General features: G+C 44.0%; 1 protein-coding gene across 6 annotated transcripts in view; it reads right to left on the bottom strand.

The window, feature by feature from the left end:
- Window positions 1-1448: 1448 nt before the first annotated feature.
- XYLB (xylulokinase) overlaps window positions 1449-21822 on the bottom strand; it is a 117241-nt gene continuing 96867 nt past the window's right edge. The window contains exons 17-20 of one of the 6 annotated variants that reach the window (XR_013394771.1): window positions 21558-21645; window positions 20168-20262; window positions 5482-5614; window positions 1449-2042 (exon numbers count right to left, since the gene is read on the bottom strand). Coding sequence is in view for 5 of the 6 variants with exons in the window: in XM_077936724.1 (XP_077792850.1) it covers window positions 1944-2042; window positions 20168-20262; window positions 21558-21645 (282 nt within the window). In the remaining variant the exon portion in view is untranslated. Of the gene's footprint in view, window positions 2043-5481; window positions 5615-12790; window positions 12821-19349; window positions 19468-20167; window positions 20283-21557; window positions 21646-21822 lie in introns of those variants that run through there. The other 5 variants (XM_077936725.1, XM_077936724.1, XM_077936726.1 and 2 more) reach the window with 5 other exon arrangements.

Here is a 21822-nt window from a genome sequence, read left to right on the forward strand (position 1 = left end):
AATCCCTTCAGAAAGCGCCAACTGGTTTGTTTCCATTTCCATGATAAAAGGGCTTTAGGCAGCAAAGAAAATAATTTTTCATTGTGTCAAGCTTATTGGAGAATCAATAAACGTTTTGCAGATGGATTAGAGGTAGGTCCCAGGGACCATCGTGATGTTAAAGGGAACGGCTGCAGCTGGAGGCTGTCTAAGTCAACGCTTTGTATTCAAGATCCAGAAAACTAGAACTAGGAGAAAGGAGAGGCGAAGCGTGCGACTGAAAGGATGTTAGCAGGCAGAAAACATATTCAAGAACTGCCACGTGAATTGAAAGCTTTTTCAGAGATTCAAGGGAGAGTCTAGTTCCACGAATCCCACCTCCACACGATACGCCAGACACACTTTACGTTTCACATTTTCATAGCAAGGTTGAGAAAAGACTAGGCAGAGGTATAGGAGGGGTGCTGCCAGATGGAGTAGTAGACACTTCCAGGCTAGAAAGATCTCTGGTTTGACAATTAATAGAAAGAAGCTCCTAATAGCTTAGTAAATGACCCACAGCTCAGTGACAGAGTACATGCATTGCATGCGTAAGTTCCAGGGTTAATTCCTAGCATTGCCAATTAAAAGGAACTCCAGTGACGAGGCTGGAAGAATCCTGTCTCAGACCCAAGAGCCAAGATCTTGTTGGATTACAATTACTATCATCTCTCCCAATGTGTTATATTAGGGGAAATTGCTTGCAAAAATATGTACGTTAGCGGGTAAATTGCATAAAAATATGTGCATATTAGAAGGATGCACAAAATGGCTGGAAAATATCCGTGAGGATTTTAAAAAATATTCCAAATCTTTAAAAAACAAAACATTTATTTGAAAGTTACTATACATTATCAATCAATATATCCCCTCCACAGATACCTCTGTGATGATGGTGGTATGAAAATATCCTGTTCTTCTTCCATAAAAGAGAAAAAGGGTGACCAGATCATGTCAAAGGTAAAGGTACTGATGCGAAAATGTGACAGGCTAGACTTAAGGTTGGAAAAAAACTGGGAGAAACCTGAATTGATATCCCTAGTTAGCTTAGGGCTGTCACATGTCTGAATTTTCCTGGTTTAAAGGTAAAGGTACCCCTGGCCGTACGGGCCAGTCTTGCCAGACTCTAGGGTCGTGCGCTCATCTCACTCTATAGGCCGGGAGCCAGCACTGTCCGCAGACACTTCCGGGTCACGTGGCCAGCGTGACAAGCTGCATCTGGTGAGCCAGCGCAGCACACGGAACGCCGTTTACCTTCCCGCTAGTAAGCGGTCCCTATTTATCTACTTGCACCCAGAGGTGCTTTCAAACTGCTAGGTTGGCAGGCGCTGGGACCGAACGACGGGAGCGCACCCCACCTCCCAAAACTTATGTTCTGGTTCCTGCTGTGAATTCTGCATCAGAAATAACCAAATACTGCACACGGAACAAATGGTGCAAATCAAATTTATTGTTTGCATTTATTTTGCACATGCAATTCAAATTTTCAAAGAGTTTAAGTCATTTCTCCTTTTTTATTTGTGTTGGAAAAGGGGATATAGAAAGGAAAGACTACATGAAGCTGTGCAGGACTTTACAACCCAGCATTGTAACCCAGGAAACATCTACCCAGCTCCAAGCTGGTTAATGAGGGTATAGCTACAATACAGGGTTACTTTTGCCCACAGAATTGAATTCTTTGAAAAGGACGTGTGAATACAAAAATCTTCAGTGATCGCTTACAAAAATTAAATCAGATTTCCAGGTTCTTTTTGGGTAAAAACATGGTAACTAACTGGTAGAGTAAGCCATCAGCTTTCATTTAGCACTGCCCAAATGTTTGTCCAAAGCTACAAACTTTGAAAAAAGTGCAGGTATTCTCAGAGTCCCGGACTTTCAAGGTGAAGCAGCTGGCTTGCTTTTGCTTTTCCTGTTTAAAGAAGGTTTTAGATTGATGTTTTTGGTTCTCTCATACGATGTTCCTTTGGCCTATTCAGTAACTGCTGTTCAAGTTCCTTATATCGTTTAAGCAAAGGCTGGTAAACCTAAAACAAAAGAGAAAGATTACATTTTAAAGGGGGCCATTAAAAATATTTTAGTCTTTTAGCCTCATAACCAAAGAAATCAATCTAGTACAAAAGTCCAGGGCTGTTTATGTGCAACTACTATTCTTTGAGTGACCTGTGCATTCACACATCCGGGCTCTGTGGTAAACGGTAGTGAAACTGAGGTAAACAGTGGCAATGAGAGATTAAATTCTAGGCCTTACTGGCAAATTTAATACGAGCAAATGACCAGGTTCGGATGACATCCACATGAGACTTTCTTAAGCAACTCAAATGCGAAATTGATGAGCTTCTAACAAAAATATGTAACTTGACTCCGAGATCAGCCGCCATACCTGAGGACTGGAAAGTGGCTAATACAACATCAATTTTTAGAAGGGGATCCAGGAAATTACAGGCCATTTAGTTTAAAATCTTTTCAAAGGAAAACTGGTAGAAATCATGGTTAAAGAGGGGGGGAAATTGCCAAGCATGTAGAAGAAGCAGTCTTGCAAGGGTTAAGTCTTCCCCACCAAAGACTCTCGAGTAAGCTTAGAAATCATGAGAAGGATTTCTTACCTACCCCTTTACCATGAGGTCCCTGGGTGGTTTATGGCTGGCAGCTGAGGAAGGAGGCAGAATGTCCTCTATCATCATCTTCAAACAGAAATTCAACAGTGAGAGAAATTTATGTTTTTGCCAGATGATGATGGAGGACACACCTAACATGTGGGATAAATCAGAGCAGGGAGTCCCTAGGCTCCACTCTACTGCTGCAGAATCTTTTGCAGAACCATCCTAACAGACACTGTGTCACAGGAAGAAAACACACAGAGTTCAAATTGCTTTGTGGATGCTCAAAGGGAGCTGCTTCACATATGTCCAGGACTGAAGCAGTGCCTCTCATTAGCTGCAAAGTCCCCAAGGCGGCCGGTTGCTCAGTGCCTCCGAGTCAATGATACACACAGGAAATGGAAGCTAAAACAATAATAGAGAGCTTCTCCAAAGAGAGCCAAAAAAATAAAATATGAGATTTTTAAAACTCCCAAACCCAGTGTAGCTAATATTGCAGGTCTCTTCTCACATCTAGCGTATGCCATTTTTATTCCTGAGAACATAAAGAGCTGGATTGGGGAGGGGACAGGACAAAACTACTGCCTGTGAACAGTGGGAGGAAAAACAGGAGTTTATCTCTGGATAAACAAAGGGTTTCTCCCAAGCAGCACTTTACATGAATGAAACCCACATCATGAGGTCTGAAAACCCTCCTTTCTAATGTTATCACAAGCAGTAAAACAATCCAGTAAGTTGGCAGCTTCAGGGAACAGGCTCTTAAACTGGTGTTTAAGAAGGTAAACCGACGACGAGAAGGGCTTGGAGGCTTCTCCTCCTCTTAATAAGCCAATATAGAAAGAAGCATCTTCTTGTCCTTGATTCTATTAAAAAAAACAGGCTCAGAACTCTCCAGAGGGAATATATGTCAAAGAAAGGAATAAAGAACATTTATCTAGTATTTAAAGCATACACTTCATTTAATATCGAACTGCCAAGTTCCAGACAGAAAAAAAACCCCCAGAGAATAGCACCTGAGCTTTTATCTACTACCATGTGCAGGCCTTAGTCAAGTTACACATATCGTACAGAAAAACTAAGGTCCACTGAAGGTGTGTATACCAGGAGTTCCTTAAGCCAATGAACTGAAAACCTTTATAAAAGACAAGGAATTGTGCATTTTTGGAGGCCACAGCTGAAGCCTCGTGAAACTCGAATAAAAGACAAGTCCATCTTTCAGTTTCATCCACCAGGCTAACTCAGACCCCTTTTCTAGGGGAACCCTTAAAATTCCTCACTGAGGAATCCTGAGGCGATTATTTTATTTATCTGTTTTAAAGTGTAGCTATTTAGGAGAGCAAACTGCCCTTTTAAGTGCTTCCACATATATGTATTACAAGGTCTTCTGGGTGAGTAGAGGGGACCTTTTGCAAACACGTGAAAAAAGTCCTGAGGGAATTTGTATCTACTAATTTATTTGACTGTGTCCCTCTGGAGAAGCCAACGGACTTTTTTTGTCCCTGCCCTTGGATATGCTCGCCTGACCTTTCAGACCTTGGAGAGGAGAGTCAGCTTTCTAAAAGGAAACAATCTGATCCTCAAATTCCAGCACCTTCTGGGAAAAGAGGGGGGGGGAACTCCTCAACTAGAGGACTGCTCTCACGTATCTGCCCAGATTGCCTAATTTTGCTGTCTGTTCTGAGGAGAAAAGCGCCTCATTTCCCACAGAAACAAACCTGGAACTTATTATTATTATTATTCATTTCATTTCTAGACCATTGTATATTTGGGGGGGGGGGCTGACAGCAGTTTACAGCCTACGCTAAAACATCAAACAAAACAATCCAGAATCAAACATTACCGATGAAAGTCAAATACAAAGTATATCTTTCCGGCATAATTAACAGGGAACAAAAAAACGTTATCTTAAAAGATTTCAAAACAGAACATGACGAAGGAGGTCAAGTACAGAATGCACATTTAAAACAGCATTTTAAGATTCCTCACCAAACATCTCACCCTGTATGTTTCTGAGGGGGGCGAGAACTGACACAGGTAGCCTTGAGATTGACAAGGTTTGAGGAAATCGCCTTGAAGATCACCGCAACCTGACGTGTGCCTATCTGCAATGATAACATATCCAGAGCTCCACTCCTTGACCTTAAACCCCTGGAATTTCAGGGCTGGGAAACATGGAGAAAAGATACACTTTGCAACCTGCAAAAACTTTTGCATCACAGTCCAAGGTAACGCAATCTCCCCAAAAACTGATTAGCAACCTTTTTCTCCAGCTGACAATTTTGTGGGCAAAGCGACCTAACATCAGCCATCACAGCAGAAACACAGGAAACTAGAGACTGATTTAAACTTATTTGGAAAAAGCCTACTGAGCCTTCCAAGCATTATTATTGAAATGAGAGCTCAGGCTGCAAAATCTGCCTGGCCTTTGCCAAGCAGGCAGAGAAAACTTCAGGTGTGAAAAGGCTGCCTTGAAAAACCGCAGATTTCAACGCTGAAAACTCACAGTGGAAGCAGCCTAAGGTTTCTGCATAAGCCAGCGGATCAAGCACTGGGCTTCCCTTGTAATCTCAGTTCTGAAGGATATAAAATATACGATCCCTGTGACCTATGTGTTTGGGGTGAATAATAAAAGAATCAGCTGGGTGTCTGGATTCAAAATGTGGGCTTTAACAGTCTCTCCAGCAGGAGAGAGCCCCCAGTAGCAGAGTCACAAAGTCAAGCAGCACAGGGAAGCGTTAGGAATGCAGGCTGTTAAGCCTTTTGCCCCATTTAGTCCGCTTGCAAACAGAGTTCCTCTGTTTCTATTTACCCCTCTTGCAATGAACAGACCACACACTGTTAAGTACTTTTAAAATGCTTTACTTACTAAATCCAAGGGTCTGATTCATTGTCCCATACAGCAGCAAGGAGAACACAGGTAGATTACTCCTGGGTGCAAAATACACAATATAGTTTCCAACATGTGGTCTGAACCTGCAGCAAGTTCAGACACATCCATCCTGGGTGATTTCATGGCGAGAAGAGGGAAGGAACAGGAAGAGAAGGTTTTAAGTGATTTCTCATAAAAGAAGGGGGGCGTGACCCAGCTGAGTCTAGGAATCAAGCTCTATTGTCTTAACCCCTTCATGCACCAACTAGGACTCATGTTTGACTGCAAGTTTGCTTGGGTAGCCTCCGTCTACCAAACTGTAATGTCTCAGCTGCAGGCCCTTTGCTATAAAATGGAGACTAACCGGCTGGGCTTTTGTAGGGACAGATGAGATGGATTGTAACGTATTCCATGCATTTAAAAAGGCTATAAAATGGCTCTTTAACAGCTACATTTTAATGATATACTCAGCCGGTTTCTATGGAGATTGTGGTGGTGGCCAGAAAAGGGTGCTTCACTTTAATATCATTCTAGTGTGCATCAGCCACTTACTTCAGGGATAAATCTTAAAATCACAAAAGGATTTCTTGCTAACCACATGACCAGGGCTGAGCACAAGCAATTGGGGAACGTTTGGTGAAAAAGTATGTCTGTCATGTCCAAAGTCAGAGTTTCTGAAGCACCTAGGCCTGGAGCTCCTTTCTCACCCACCTGGTCCTGCGATTTCTAAAACTGTTTTGGCCAGTTTGATGCACACTGTGGTTTAAATAAACAAACAACCCATTTCCCAGGTAGCCTGAATTCAACAGCAAGAAAAGCTGCAACCTGCAACCTGTGTATATTATGCAAATAAAGTATATCCTCATAATTTCACACTGGTGGGGGTGGGCTTTGCTAGTTATGGGGAAAGGAGAGATGCCCAGAGCCACTCTGCATAGTTACATCAGAGGGCACGCAAGAAAGAGATACTCCTCCATTAACTGGGCCAGGGATCGGGGAAACCTTTCTTTAGCATGGCATTCCCTTCTGGGGAACCTGCCAAGGGTTGCAGGCCAGTAGAGGGTGGAGTCAGGGGCAAAAGTGAGTGGAGCAGCAAATTTTAGCTTTGCACCATACCCTAGTTTATATTCTCATTGCTGCCTGGGTGCCCATCAGAGTTAGAACAGTGACTCCAAAGGACTTCAAAGAAACTCCGGCAGCACTGAGGATGAGCTGACATCAGAGCCATCAGGGGTTCACGAATTAGAGCTGCTTTGCTGAATATTAGTGCTTTGCTCTTGTCTTCTCCCCATATGAGGGATGTTATCAGTGCTTTTTTCTGAGGGTACTCAGGGGTATGCAGTACCAGCACATTTTTTCAAGAGGAAAAGCACTGGTTAAAAGTATGGCACTTGCTGGAACAACTTCATGGTGAGTACGGCACCTCTTTTTTCTAGAAGGAAAGCATTGCCGACATCCATCTCTCTTCTCCATTTGGGGCAAGAAAGGGGCAGTGTCAGAGCTCAAGGACACAGTCCCTGTTATCAACAATTAGCAATAGTCCAAAGTTGGAAACAAATCTATAGAAATCCCCATTGAAATCTGGTTAAATAAGATTTGGAATGTGGCTCTATCTCACCACAGAAGGGGAATTAAAGGCAATTCAAGGATGGACACTTTTGGTGAGACTTGGCTTCCTTTCTTTGCCTTTATAAATAGAGACAGAAGGTACTTTTATTCCACCCTTAACACAAGAATCTCTGCGGAGAGGCTACTTGAACTGATAATACATAAATAAACATAGTGCTTGTGTGCTATGTACTGCATATGGAACTTAATAAGAATGTACCACTGGACAAGTTGCTGTAGTTATATGCTGCTCTTATTGTTGTTTAGTCGTTTAGTCGTGTCCAACTCTTCGTGACCCCATGGACCAGAGGACACCAGGCACTCCTGTCTTCCACTGCCTCCCACGGTTTGGTCAAACTCATGCTGGTAGCTTCGAGAACACTCTCCAACCATCTCGTCCTCTGTCGTCCCCTTCTCCTTCTGCCCTCCATCTTTCCCAACATCAGTCTTTTCCAGGGAGTCTTCCCTTCTCATGAGGTGGCCAAAGTATTGGAGCCTCAGCTTCAGGATCTGTCCTTCCAGTGAGCACTCAGGGCTGATTTCCTTCAGAATGGATAGTTTTGATCTTCTTGCAGTCCATGGGACTCTCAAGAGTCTCCTCCAGCACCATAATTCAAAAGCATCAATCCTTTAGCGATCAGCCTTCTTGATGGTCCAGCTCTCACTTCCATACATCACTATTGGGAAAACCATAGCTTTTACTATGCGGACCTTTGTTGGCAAAGTGATTTCTCTGCTTTTTAAGATGCTGTCTAGGCTGCTCTTATATTTAAATGGAAAACAAGAGAAATGACTGGGGAGAAAGGACACATTCCAGTCAGGCAAAAACACGGGTGGGGGGGGGGTGACAACTGAGTGGTGTGGCCTGGGGAGAATTTCAAGGGCTGCATTCAATCCTTGGGCCTGAAGTTCCCCACTCTTGATCTAGGCCAAGACCAAGTGCCAACTGGTTCATCCCCCTCCTAGCCTTGTCTCCACCAGTGCCCATTTTCTCCACTTGGTTATTATGTGAGTTTCATGTGAATTATGGAACAAATAGACATGATAGAAAAGGAATAAGGGATGAGGAGGGAAGAGAACAACCAACAGATTCGTTGATTGTCCTCTTCCCTCCTCATCCCTCTTTCCTTTCCTTTCATGTCTATTTGTTTCAAAGCCATTATGACAAGAACCCATCCAGTCTAGTTTCTGTACAGCGCTAATGCGCATCTTGGTGTAACTAAACATACACACCCAAGCAAGATGGTGGGTTTATTTCCTGTCCTCAAGGATAAAGAAAGGTGTGGAGGTAGACTCATGTGGAGCTTGAGTCTCAGAGGATGAGAGTGCTTGGCAAAAAAAAAAAGGGGGGGGAGGTAAGGGTTGCAAACCTCTGGCCTGAACCAGGAATTACTGCTGCATCCTCATAGCACACCGCGGCATCTTGTTTTCCTTGAATATATATGTTGGAGCAAGCAAACTACCGAACAAGCACTTATGGCTGTATTAGGGGCATCAATATGTCAGGCAAAAATAGCTCTTTTATTTACTGAAATATCTATAGTCAAGCCTCACTAATTCTCACTTTGATTATCTGCAACCCTGATAAAGCCTGCTTGCTTTGTGCCAACTGAGATTTAATAGCACAGGCCTGTATTGGCTGGAAGCGGCTGTGCTACTGAGATAGCAAGCGCCGTATTCCTTTCCCAGCGTGAATATTATTATTATTGTTTTTACAAATTAAGAGAGAGAGAGGAAAGAAAGCATACTACCTTTATATACAGGCGTGTTCCAGAGCATAGTGGTGAACACATTCCTCTAAATTAAAAGTGTCAAAAGAAACGAACGTCTACATTTAAGGCTACAGTGCTTTTGACTGTTTTATTGGACTTGAATGCTTAACTTGCTAATTTGCAAAATTCCAGCATCTGCTGCAATGGGTCTCCCAGCCATTAGCATGAATAACTGATGTTTGGCTGTTGTTTTATACCCATGTGAACGTGGAGGGAAAATTAAACCGATCCTTCTTTCTTTGTTTCTATTAATTTTCTGTGAAATTCACCTCCTTGGGCCTCTCTGTTACTGTAAATATGGGATATAAAATAAAGAAACTTTTGCAACCCATCTTGGACTCTTAAAATGCGGCACACTGTCTGAAGAAGAGGCTGTGTAATTTGAAAGCTGGCTTTCCTCCTTCTGGAATTGTTCCCATTAAACAATCAAGGCTGGTTAGGGTTGCCAGAATCGCTGCAGCCTGATCTGAAGAAATCTTGGTTGATTAATTTCATGGGTTTTTAACCAATTGACTCCTTATCAATTAAATCTGCATATAAGCTCATGTGGATGAAAGAAATGGCATACGTTGTGTCTACATGAAATCCGCACCTGTTGCAGGGGCACCATCTGAGAAAAGGTATCCCCTCTCATGTGTTGAGAGAAGAAAGAATGCCTCTTTCAAGATGGTGCCAGCTATTGTCATGGCTCCGAAGACAGGAGTGCCTGGCGTGCTCTGGTCCATGGGGTCACGAAGAGTCGGACACGACTAAACAACAACAACAAAATTGTCATGGCTCCAGCCTTGAGTTCAGATGAGGAGGAGCCAGTCAAGTCTGGGGCTGCTGTAGCATCAAGTGAAGAACTGAGCCAGGCTCCTAAGGCTGGTGGCCCAGAGCTAAGCTTAAAGCCTCACAGGTGACGCCTTCAATACTGACTCATCTGCCCAGTGGCACCAGCAGAGTACAAGGCAGAAGCCACAGAAAGGCAAAGATGTGCTCATCTTCATGTTGGGAATCTGACGTGAGATACCCAAACAGCAGAGGTTGCCCTCCAGTTCTAATCACCACATAGAGTCCAAAATAGTTTATCGCCTTAGAATATTAGGTTTCAGAAATAGTTACTGATGTTGATCTATGCAAACAGCTTGTAAAGGTAAGGGTAAAGGACCCCTGGACGGTTAAGTCCAGTCAAAGGTGACTATGGGGCTCATCTTGCTTCAGGCCGAGGGAGCCAGTGCTTGTCCACAGACAGCTTTCCAGGTCATGTGGCCAGCATGACTAAACCACTTCTGACACAACAGAACACTGTGATGGAAACCAGAGTGCACGGAAACACCATTTACCTTCCCACCACAGCGGTACCTGTTTATCTACTTGCACTGGCATGCTTTCAAACGGCTAGGTTGGCAGGAGCTGGGACAGAGCAACGGGAGCTCACCCCGTCATGGGGATTTGAACTACTGACCACCTGATCGGCAAGCCCAAGAGGCTCAGTAATTTAGACCACAGCACTACCTGCATCCCTATACAGCTTGTAGGATTTTTCAGATACAGATATATCCAAACACTGAGTATCTTTGTTGCTCCATCTTCAAGACATAACACAGACTTCAACTCCGTTCTCAAGATTCACTGACTGACTACTGAGCTGACATGCCTTAATCACTTATATAGTCAGCCCTGGGCTGTTACCATAGCAACTGGCTTGGCTGACCTTGCACCTGTGGCTTATCTCATCCATGGGACGATTGGTGCCCATGAAGGAAATTAACCCTTTGCTCTGTATCCAGTTCCTCCAGCACATCAGACCAGTGAACAGGCCCTTTGAGGGCCACAGTCTTCAGGCCCAAGGAGGGGCTGGAGCCTGGGAAGCATGGACTGGGGGTAGAGACTTCCAAGCCTCAATTCTTCGCCAGCTCACTTGGAGCTCTCCGTGGTGCTGCAGCCACTGGTCCACTTTAACTCTGTGGGTACCTGATACAGACAGCCACCTGCAGCTTGCAGCGAATGGAGGAATTCTTGCAGGTCTCGCTAGGGAACACAATGTGTTCTCAGGAAATCGTTCGCATAACGAGTCAATCATTTCCCATGATTTCTATGGGGAAATTTTTAATGCATTCCTGACTGTGTGATTTTGACCGGGGGAAACCCAGGGAAACCCTCTGAAATCTTGCAAAAGGCAAACAAGGTAGGAAATAAAGCTCTCCACTATTGGTTCCTCATCATCTTGGGGAAAAGTGACAAGTGGGGAGCCACAGGGTTGTGTCCTCAGCCCGTTGTTGTTCAACATCTTTATAAAAGACTTTTATAAAAGATGGAGAAATTGAGGGGACGCTCCTTCCTTAGAGGTTTATAAATAGAGGTTAGATGGCCATTTCTCATGCAAGATTTAGTTGAGATTCCTGCACCACAGGGGGTTGGACTAGATTACCCTCGGGATCCCTTCCAACTCTACAATTCTATGATTCTATCCCCCCCTCCCATTGTTTTTGGCAAAATGGCTGCCGTGGACCAGCAAAACACAAAGAAGTAAGGCTTGTTTAAGACTGCTTATTTGTTTACAATACTACACACAGGTCTGGCTGTTTGGATATCTGAATCAGCAGTGTGCATAGCAATGCTTGGGTACTAATCTCTTGTGTTTTGATAAGTGACTTTTCAAACGGCAAGTGTTTGGATAGTGGGACCTGCATGTAAGTACAATAATTATACTCATTATACTTTACCTTACTGTTTTATCTTGTTTGTAAACGGCTTTGAGGTTGTTGTTTTTTACAATCAAGCGATGCATAAATTTTATGAAAAAATAAATAAAATTAAGTGGATTATATACAATGTTGTATACCAATTATTTCTTTTTAAGACTCTTGCATGGTTAATTGGAGTTGCTCTTTCAATCAATCAAAATGTTTTTAATCCAATTAATCTAACCAATCAAACAACCAATGAGATATTTTATCCTAGTTGCCAAGTTTCAACTCACAGAGCCCACTTGTACCTTGACCAGTATCTGTTTGGTGAGAGAAGTTGCCTGGACAGTTTAATCCCAAGTCATTACATCAATTGCAGGAAGCCCAAATCTCATGGTACCTTTAAAGACTTAACAAATGTATCATGGCATAAGTTTTCATGCCCACGAAAGACAAACAGGGTCTTCTCAGTGTTGGCATCTCTTGTATGGAATGCCTTTCCTTCTGAAGTATGAATGGTCCTTTGTTTGCTTTTCAGCACCTGTTGCTAACTTCTCTTTGCCCAGGGTTTTGCAAGAGTTTAATGTGACGAGACTGTGTGCATTCTTAAATGGTATGTTTCTCTTAATCTTTATATTTTATCTGATTCTGTTGTGTTATGAACTGGACTTTTATGTTTTTGAGGACTTTAAATGCAATCCACCTTGGGGTTGTTAATCAATGCAGGGTGTGGCTAGAAACACACGAATAAAAATTCATGACAATAAAATCAAAGGTTAATAATCCGAACCCTTACCTACCCGCAGCAGCTGAAAATGTGACGCCTAATTCCTTCGCATTTCAGGTAGCTGCATTCTATTGACCTTATTTTGGAAATCTCCTTCTAAGAGATTTCTGGAGTATATAGCCTTAGGCAATTAAATGGATTTATTTTTTGTAATTGATGTCCAAAGGAAATAAAGAACACTCAACGATGCGTTAAAAAGGACCCTTAGGAACATAAATTCCCTCGTCGTTACAGCAGCAAAATCTAATGCATCACAAGGAGTGATATTTTACAAAAAGTAATTATACAGGCCGCCCCGAGAAGCCTGATCTTGCTGCGTGTAGCGATGCACTCAGCAGACTTCTGCATACGTGGCAGCTACCAGTGGGTAAATTAGATTCACTTGCTACCTGTCCTTAACTGCATCTGAAGCAAGTGGGAGATACATTACAAGTCTCCACTGTGGCTCCTCGGTGCACAGAAGGAGCAGGCAGTTTTCTCCATCAAGCGGCTGGGATCTGAAGGAGGAATAGGGATGGATAGATCTGTGAACTACAGTTTCTCTCCACTTTCCATTCATGGGGATTTATTAATTTATTGGTTCAGGAAGACAAATTAGGTAGATCTGCACACCAAACGAATATCCCCACCCCCGCACCCCATAATGTGGAAGTAAGCTATCGCTTTATGAAGCAGGATATTAGGGATGGGAGGTTAAGTTGAATGCACATCTGAGTGAAGATGCTGTCTCTGCTTTGCTTTCAGTGGGATACACATCCAGGCTCATCTCATAGGGGAAATTTTGGGGTTCAGTACCCAATATATCCTGTGGGTTCTTCCAGGATGGCCAATAAGATCCAGACTCCAACTGTACATTAAACAAGATGTTTATTTTGGCATTGCAAGGCCAAGGCAACACAACCGCCAACAGCATGCAGTTGAGGGGTGACACACCAAATATGAAAAAAAGGACATGGAAGCAAAGGGGCAGTTATGCCCATACAGTGGTACCTCAGGTTACATATGCTTCAGGTTACAGACTCCGCTAACCCAGAAATAGTGCTTCAGGTTAAGAACTTTGCTTCAGGATAAGAACAGAAATCGTGCTCCGGCAGCGCAGTGGCAGCAGGAGGCCCCATTAGCTAAAGTGGTGCTTCAGGTTAAGAACAGTTTCAGGTTAAGTATGGACCTCCGGAACGAATTAAGTACTTAACCCCCCTTTGAACGAATTAAGTACTTTCCCCCTCTGATGGCTCCTCCTCCTTGGACATGGCTGAAAGTCCCTCAAGGAAGGAAAACCAACATTTGAAGGAAGCTTCAAATGAAGGTAAATTCACTCAACGTGGTTGTCTGCCATACGCTCCTCTTTCCTTAAGTTAAACAAAGGGGTGTCCCAAATGCACAACTGCACAGCTGGGTGGATTGCTTCAGGGATGTATAATCTAGGGCAACCTTTTCCAAGCCTGGTATCCCAGGTGGTTTAGACTACAATTCCCATCAGCCCCAGCCAGCACAGGCTGATGGGAGTTGTAGTTCAAAACATGCGGAGGAAACTAGGTTGGCCAAGGCTGGTCTAGGGGTTGAAGCGCTGCCAATCACAGGAGTCAGCGTTACAGCCCTCTGTTCCATTCTGCACATTTAAAAGGGTGCAAGCACATGCCTTTAATTTGGGTACTACATGGTCTCAGCATCAGGCTATGAGTATACAGTATATAAGAGAGGTGTGCAGCAAGTTGAAGGCTTTGGAAGGTAATCACAAACATTTTGTATTAACAACTTCCATGCATATGCACAAAAACAGCGAGAGGCCTTGAAGCAAGTGTCATGTGCCTTAACATTGTTAGGCCGTTTTGCAGGGCATGTGGCTTGTAAAAACACCAGCGCTGTGATTATCTTCCGAGATAATCGTACTCCATTCTTGTGCCTTTTGGCTTAATTAACCAACAAGCCAAGCATCTCCGGTTTTAATAGATTGCTAAACTAGTGCTGCATTTTAATGCCGTAATAATGGATTCTTACTGTCTGTTAGCATATACTTAGTGTTATAAAATCTTCCCAGTTATTTCAGTCATGCCTACTGCTTCGGATTAATCTTCCTTTTCTAAAAGAAATGTTTTCAAATCTTCTCTTCTACCTCTTCTCCTTTTTATTATCAAATGAGGGTTGGGGGAGAAGCCTCAATGGGTTTACTGAAACAAGACACAAAGAACTTGATGGGCTCAGCTGGTCATTCAAATCCACCCTGGATGGATAATGAGCAAAAATTAATTACCATTAGATGGCTCTTTTAACAGCCTATTCATTTGTCCACTGATTTGAAGACAGAATCAGTTGCTCCAGGCCAGCTTTCCAACACCGCAACATCATCATGATAAATGAGGGCATTTGCCAAGAGTCCAGACCGCAAAGACAGACACCTCCATGTTATTAGATGAATCTCCTGTTTTGTTAAAGTCTACATGGCTGGCTTTGTTCGATGTCTAGATTGCCCAATATGGCACCCAGGGGAACCACAGTACCCTCAGCCAAAACCCTTGGCACCCACCAAGGCCCCTGCTCTCTCTCTCTCTTGGGTTGGTTGGGAGGGGGTTGCCTGTCTTTTTGCGGGGGTGCACACTTTTTTGTGGGTTTTATTTGCTTTTGGAGGGTAGCTGTTTTCTTTGGGATGGTTGTCTGAGCATTGCTAGTTTTTAGTCTGTGAAATGGGTACTTTGTGGCATCCAAAACAGTTTCTTACATTTCCAAATATGCCCACAGGCCCCAAAAGGCTGAAAGCCTCTGTTCCTACGCCAACAATGGTTCCTCAACCTGGCTCCCAGTTTGTTTGGAGACGCAATTCAAAGTGCTGGTTTAACCTACTAAGCTCTGGGTCAGCTTCCCCCCCACCAGACGTTGCTAGACTGCAACTCCCATTATCCCTGATTATTGGCGATGCTGCCTAAGGCTCATGGAAGTTGTAGTCCAACAATATCTGATGGCCACCAGATTGAGGAATGCTGTTTCAAACTGTCTGGGAACCAGATATTTACCACTTTCTCCTGTGTGAACCTGTTCACCTTCTGCTATCATTTTCTAAGGTACAGTGGTGCCTCGCAAGATGAAATTAATCCGTTCCGCGAGTCTCTTCGTCTTGCGGCTTTTTTGTCTTGCGAAGCACGGCTATTAGCGGCTTAGCGGCTATTAGCGGCTTAGCGGCTATTAACAGCTTAGCGGCTTTAAGAAAAAGGAAACAAACTTGCAAGAACTCGCAAGACATTTCGTCTTGCGAAGCAAGCCAATAGGGAAATTCGTCTTGCGGAACGACTCATTCGTCTTGCGAGGCATTCGTCTTGCGGGGCACCACTGTATTCCTTTGTTTGGCAATTAAACAGGTGAATACCAGAAAAGAAGACTTTTGGGGGGGGGCACCCTGATTTTTCACCACCCAAGAACCAGAAGCCAACTCCAAGGCTAATATTGAGCGAATAGTAGCATAAACACTAAAGCGAAATCTGAGCAACAGGCCTCAAGCTTCGGTTACAAAACAAGAACTGCAGCATAAGCAGTTCTCCCTTGCCTTCTACCATATAATTTTAAATAGAATCTAGATGCTGTAAAAATAATCATAAAATGAAAACACATGCCCCCTTTACAATCTAAATTATTATTATTATTAGCATTCACATATCCTTCTCTTCAGCCTCTGATTGGGAAAGAGTAGGAAGGAAGCAAGCTCATGCATTAATTCTTAGTTACAGAGATCTAGTAGTGAACAGCAGGGATGGAAAAATTTGGAGAGAAGCCAAATGTTACTGGTATTTCAACAGAGGCAATGGGAGACCCTGCAGACCATTCTGTCTCTCTGAGACACACACACACACACACACACACACACACACACACACACACTTAGATGGCTCACTAGATGGACTTGAAACCAGAATCAACTCGAAAACTTCACACATGAGAGCACACTGACACCACCCAAGAATTATTAATCCATTTCCCTTTTGAAAACCCAGAACATAACCAGCCCACACAACCCCACTTGCATTGTTTCCTATTCAGTGGCTCAGTGGAACATGACTTGCAAATCTGTCAGGAGGTACAAGAAGCAAGGTTTTCCGTGCAATGAGGCATGTCGTCGCCGTCTCCAAGAAGGGATACAGGGCAGCGTGCTTCAGTTTCGTTGCACTCACTCCTATTATTAAAATGTAGGCAACGCAACGGAGCATTCATAAAATTAGTCTTGATATCTACTCATGGGTGTAATTGTTTTCTCTTTCTCTTTTGCTTCAGGATTGCCTAATACCTGTGTTGTCACTTATTTGTTTTTGCTAACGCTGGGGTTTTTAAAAAGCAGTCTGTGAGCTGGTTTGGCAAGTGAAAAGAGGCAAGGCAGCTTCACTGGGCGAACGGCACAATGCTAGCCTGCACTCCTTGGAGCAACTTCAGTGCTGAAATAAACCTTGGGTGTATATTTACATTTGATGAACGCAAACGTCTGGGTCCACAATGTCTTCAGGACATCACCCATCTATATGTGGGCTTTATGTGAAACAACCTGGTGTGAAGAGAGCTTGTCACACATGGATGCTCATCACTTGATGTCCGTAGTATCGGACGGTGACTTATATGTGTGATTGAGGTACCAGACTGCTGTGTGCCAACAGCCGCTAAACAGACACCAAGTACCTAGAGCAGACGAAGCAGGCTGCATTCAGGCTTGCAACCTGGAAGTGAAGAGTGGCTTCTTTCTAGTTGCTAAGACTATAGGAGTGCAGCAGACCTTGGATAGCAGGCCATGTTATTGGACTGGCAATCTGGGGTTCTGATGCACAGGACAGAGGATTGAGCTCTCTGGTGCTGGCATCCCAATGGGAATGGCTTGTCCTCCTCTATTTTGACAAGCGATCTTGGTGCTGCTGAAGGAAAAAACGGGAATCCATGCCTCACCCGAGTTCAAGGCTTCAAACCAGGAGCCCATATCTGCACAACAGAAAGCACTTTGCAAATTCTGCTCCAAAGGCAACACTTTTCAATGGAGTCAGCTTGCTCATTCAACAGCATCGAGTAATCATTTGATTTATATGCATCTGTGAATGTGCGTAGGGAGACACATACTTAATCCCCTGCGAAGGGTTTTGTTTGTGCGCATGCCCATCCACGTGTGTGTGGTTTTTCTAAAACTGTTGCTTGCATTTCTTCACATGGCAAAGATACAAATTTCATACCCTCCAAAAAAAGAAAACGTAGGGTTGTGATCAAGACAACTTCACATGAGGTTAGGCAGGTTGCTTTGCAGAGAATTCCCCAGGAAGACAGCGCTTAACCTCAGGTTGACTTTGAAGTTTATAAAAAGAACCATCACTTAAGTGAAAGCTGCTAAACTCGACAGAATGAAATCAGATGGACAGAGAGAAGCAGCCCTGTTAAAAACAGAACCAAACTGACTCATCAGATTATGAACTTCTCCTGCACTTTTCATGCTAGCACACTATATTACTGACAGGCCCTCTGGCTTTTGTGGTTTTGCAGCCATGAAGCTCACACAGGAAGCCATGCTGTCAACAAGCAGAATTGTATAGATTTCTAAAATGGGAAGGGAAGTGTTTGGGGGGGGCAGGGAGAATGCATTTTTAGTAAGATCTGGTCTGAGGACATCAAGGCCCCCCCAAACGCACAGGGGGGGGGACAGGGAAAAGGAGAAAACTACATGCTATGAGAAAGCATGGGTCTGTACCAAGAATGGCAATTCTGCGCCTCTCTGTAATGTATAGTACAAATTACCCTGTGTCCTGTGCATTTATCTGCCCCCTAAATCCACATTATTGGCTACTTCTGGCAGGGAAGAGCTCAGCATAATGAGCTTAGGACATAGAGTAAGTTGCTCTATACATTATACAGGGGTGAATCTGCCAGCAGCAAACCCGTGTTGGTTTGTTTTCAACGCTTAGTTTCTTACTTAAATTAAGATCTGCCTCTGGGATGGTAAGGCCATGATGCATGTAGGGCAAATTGTTCCATCCCCGCTTCTCTATGGCACAAGTCGTCAGTGCCTGGCATTGGTTGCTGCTCAAAAATGGACATGCTCCGTTTGCTACCAGAAATACCTATCTGACTGCAAGGGGATTGGACTGTATTGGAAAACAGAGAGATCACGTCAGTTCCAGTGCCTTTCCTCTTTCCTTTTAAAGCAAACACACCCACAAAGAGTCTTTTGGCACTTTAGGATTAATAGATTCAGATTCTGCATGGCAAATGTTTGGGTGGACATTGTGATAGACTTTAAGGCAGTGATGGCCAAACTTGGGCCTCCAGATGTTTTGGGACTACAATTCCCAACATCCCTGACCACTGGTCCTGTTAGCTAGGAATGATGGGAGTTGTAGTCCCAAAACAGCTGGAGGGCCAAGTTTGACCATCACTGCTTTAAGGTGTCTCAAGACTCTGTTATTGTGTGTGTTTTACTCACACCCATGTAGTTCATTTGTGACCTGAAAGAGAAAGTGGACTATCTCCTGCAAAACTCACTTACCACACAGGCCACCATGCCAGTGTCTCTTTATAAGAATGATATTATCTACAAAGGGTTTGAACTGCAGTGGTCTAGGAACTTTCCTCCTGGGAATAGTAAACACATGATGTGTTTACTGCACAGAAAGGCAGGTCAAGAGGAGTGGCTCCAAAGCGTAGGGGCTGCAATCGTGGGAATTTGTCCAGCCATGCTAGGCTTGGATAGCTCGTTCCCATCAGCAGCAAGCTACTCTCTGCTAGTGACTTGTAACATGCTTGGCATAATTACTTTTGTTGTTGTTGCTAATACTTGCTGCTACAGTGCATGTTAAAATTCTCAGGAGGAGGTGGATAGCCCCCCAAGGGCTTAATTAACAGCTCCAAACCCTTGACATCTCTACACTCATGGCTGATCCCATCTAAGACACCTTCCACCGATGGTAACATGGCACTGATTTACTAATGCAACACAGCAAGTTGGGCATCCCAACATCAAGGTAGTTCAATGCACAACAGGGAACTACAGAGGCATATGTGGCCATAGAGCTTTACCATAACAGGAACCCAGTATCCAAGAGAAGTTTGTGCAGCATCTTCAGTGAAAATCAGTAGCGGTGGGCAAGTTTAGTTGAAAAAACAGCTTACCCAGTACAACCAACTCTCCCTTCTTCTGAAATGCACAACCACAGGAGATGGTTAGGTTTGAGCTCTACTGAATTCACACAGTCCAACATGCACCCAAATCCTTTGTAATGTGCAGAGATTCATCTCCATTCGGTTTTATCCAGAAAGAGTTACCGTATTTTTTGCTCTGTAGGACTTACTTCCTAAAAAGTAAGGGGAAATGTGTGTGCGTCTTATGGAGCGAATGCAGGCTGCGCAGCTAATCCAGAAGCCAGAACAGCAAGAGGGATTGCTGCTTTCACTGCGCAGCAATCCCTTTTGCTGTTCTGGCTTGTGAGATTCAGAATATTTTTTTCTTTGTTTTCCTCCTCCAAAAACTAGGTGCGTGTTGTGGTCTGGTGCGTCTTATAGAGCAAAAAATACGGGTACCTGAAGGTAGAAGTTTGCCATTCATACAATACACTTAAAACTGATCATTCCCCCTTCCCAGGGAAGTCTGGCAATTCCAAGGCAAACACTCAACCCCAAACATATTCATTAAACAAAGGAGACCTGAAAATGACTAACTCAGATTCACCCTATAATACTGATCTGCAGTACATCCAAAAAAAAGCAATTCTTCCCGTAATAAGTTCTCTCCCCTCTATAAACATTTTAATTATCGGCCAATCTATTTGTAAAGCAGAAAGAAGCAAAAAGGGGGGAGGGGGGAAGCCAACCAATAAAATTGCCTGAAGCCACCTCACCTGAGCCATGCCAGCTGTCGGAGTAGCAACTAATCTGGGCTCTGGTGCTAATTTCACAACATCAGTCAAGGACACGCTTGTCTCTGCCACGAGTCCTGCAATGAGGATCACAGACCTGATCAATGAGCAGAAACAAGATGAGGGATGTGCCTGGACTCCTTGGCAAATTAATACATTGCATTGATCTTCCTTGGTCAGGTCAGCATTCAGAAGTGAAGGATAAAGGGTAAAGATCTTACATTCCAATGCACTTGGGCCTGGGCAGGCAGGGTCTCGGAGATTGAGTTTATGTCAGTCATTCAATTTGTCCCATGGAGGGCAAAGCTAGCCACAGAGTTGCAAGTTCAACAGTATCAGTAATCATTGAGGAACGCCAATAAAGCAGCAAATAGATGGGGAAATATGGAGAAGTAATAAATTCAAGGACAAAGCATGACTTAAAAAAGGAAGAGTTAGCTGCAAAAAGGAAGAGATTTGGGGGCAAGGGGGAAAAAATATTATCTCAGTTTTACCAATATTTTTGCTAGCTTGTCTGTCCACACATACCTGCGCTGGTCTGTTAAAGCAAACACACCCACAAAGAGTCTTTTGGTACTTTAGGATTAACAGATTCGGATTCTGCATAGCAAATGTTTGGGTGGACATTGTGATAGACTTTAAGGCAGTGATGGCCAAACTTGGCCCTCCAGTTGTTTTGGGACTACAATTCCCATCATCCCTGACCACTGGTCCTGCTAGCTAGGGATGGTGGGAGTTGTAGTCCCAAAAGAGCTGGAGAGCCAAGTTTGGCCATCACTGCTTTAAGGTGTCTCAAGACTCTGGTCTTGAGTCTTCTGGTGAACCAGAGCAGCGCACGGAAACACCATTTACCTTCCCGCTGGAGCGGTACCTATTTATCTACTTGCACTTTGACGGGCTTTCGAACTGCTAGGTTGGCAGGAGCAGGGACCAAGCAATGGGAGCTCACCCCGCCGTGGGGATTCGAACCGCCAACCTTCTGATTGGCAAGTCCTAGGCTCTGTGGTTTAACCCACAGCGCCACCCGCGTCCCTGCCCAAAGGCAGTAGGTAAGTGAATATCAGTAGCTGGGGGACAAGACCAGGGAAGGTGCTTTCATGCCCTGCCTGTGGGCTCCCCGAGGCATCTAGCTGGCCATTGTGGGAAACAGGATGCTAGGCTAGGCAGGACTTTAGCCTGATCCAACAGAGCTCTTCTCCTATTCCTACACAGCACATTCAATAACCTGACTCAAGAGAGCCTTGGGAAAAGAGCAAGTAAGGACATAAATTTAAGCTGAGGATTGGCCTGTGACAAGCACGGGAGGCAGCAACTGCAAACAAAGTTTTTGAATCCTGTTCATGCCGCTTAGAGGACTCTATGGTTGACTTACCATGGATTGCTCTGTAAGCAGATCCTAAACAGGCTGAATTAGCAGTGTCAATAGTGTAAACTGGAGCACTGAACACATCAGACAAGACCTGAGAAGCATAAAAAGCATCTGTTACAACCAGGCTGTGGGAAAGAGAGACAGTAGGCAGTTTTGTTTCCATTGCCGAGGCTTACAGAGCGGCGTTTGTTTCAAGACGGGACCTTGTACTGATAATCAGGTTTGGATAACTAGTCGCTGAAGTTCCCAGGCACTGAATCTGGAAGGC

This window comes from Podarcis muralis, chromosome 12 (assembly GCF_964188315.1).
Source record: "Podarcis muralis chromosome 12, rPodMur119.hap1.1, whole genome shotgun sequence".
Taxonomy (NCBI): Eukaryota; Metazoa; Chordata; class Lepidosauria; order Squamata; family Lacertidae; genus Podarcis; species Podarcis muralis.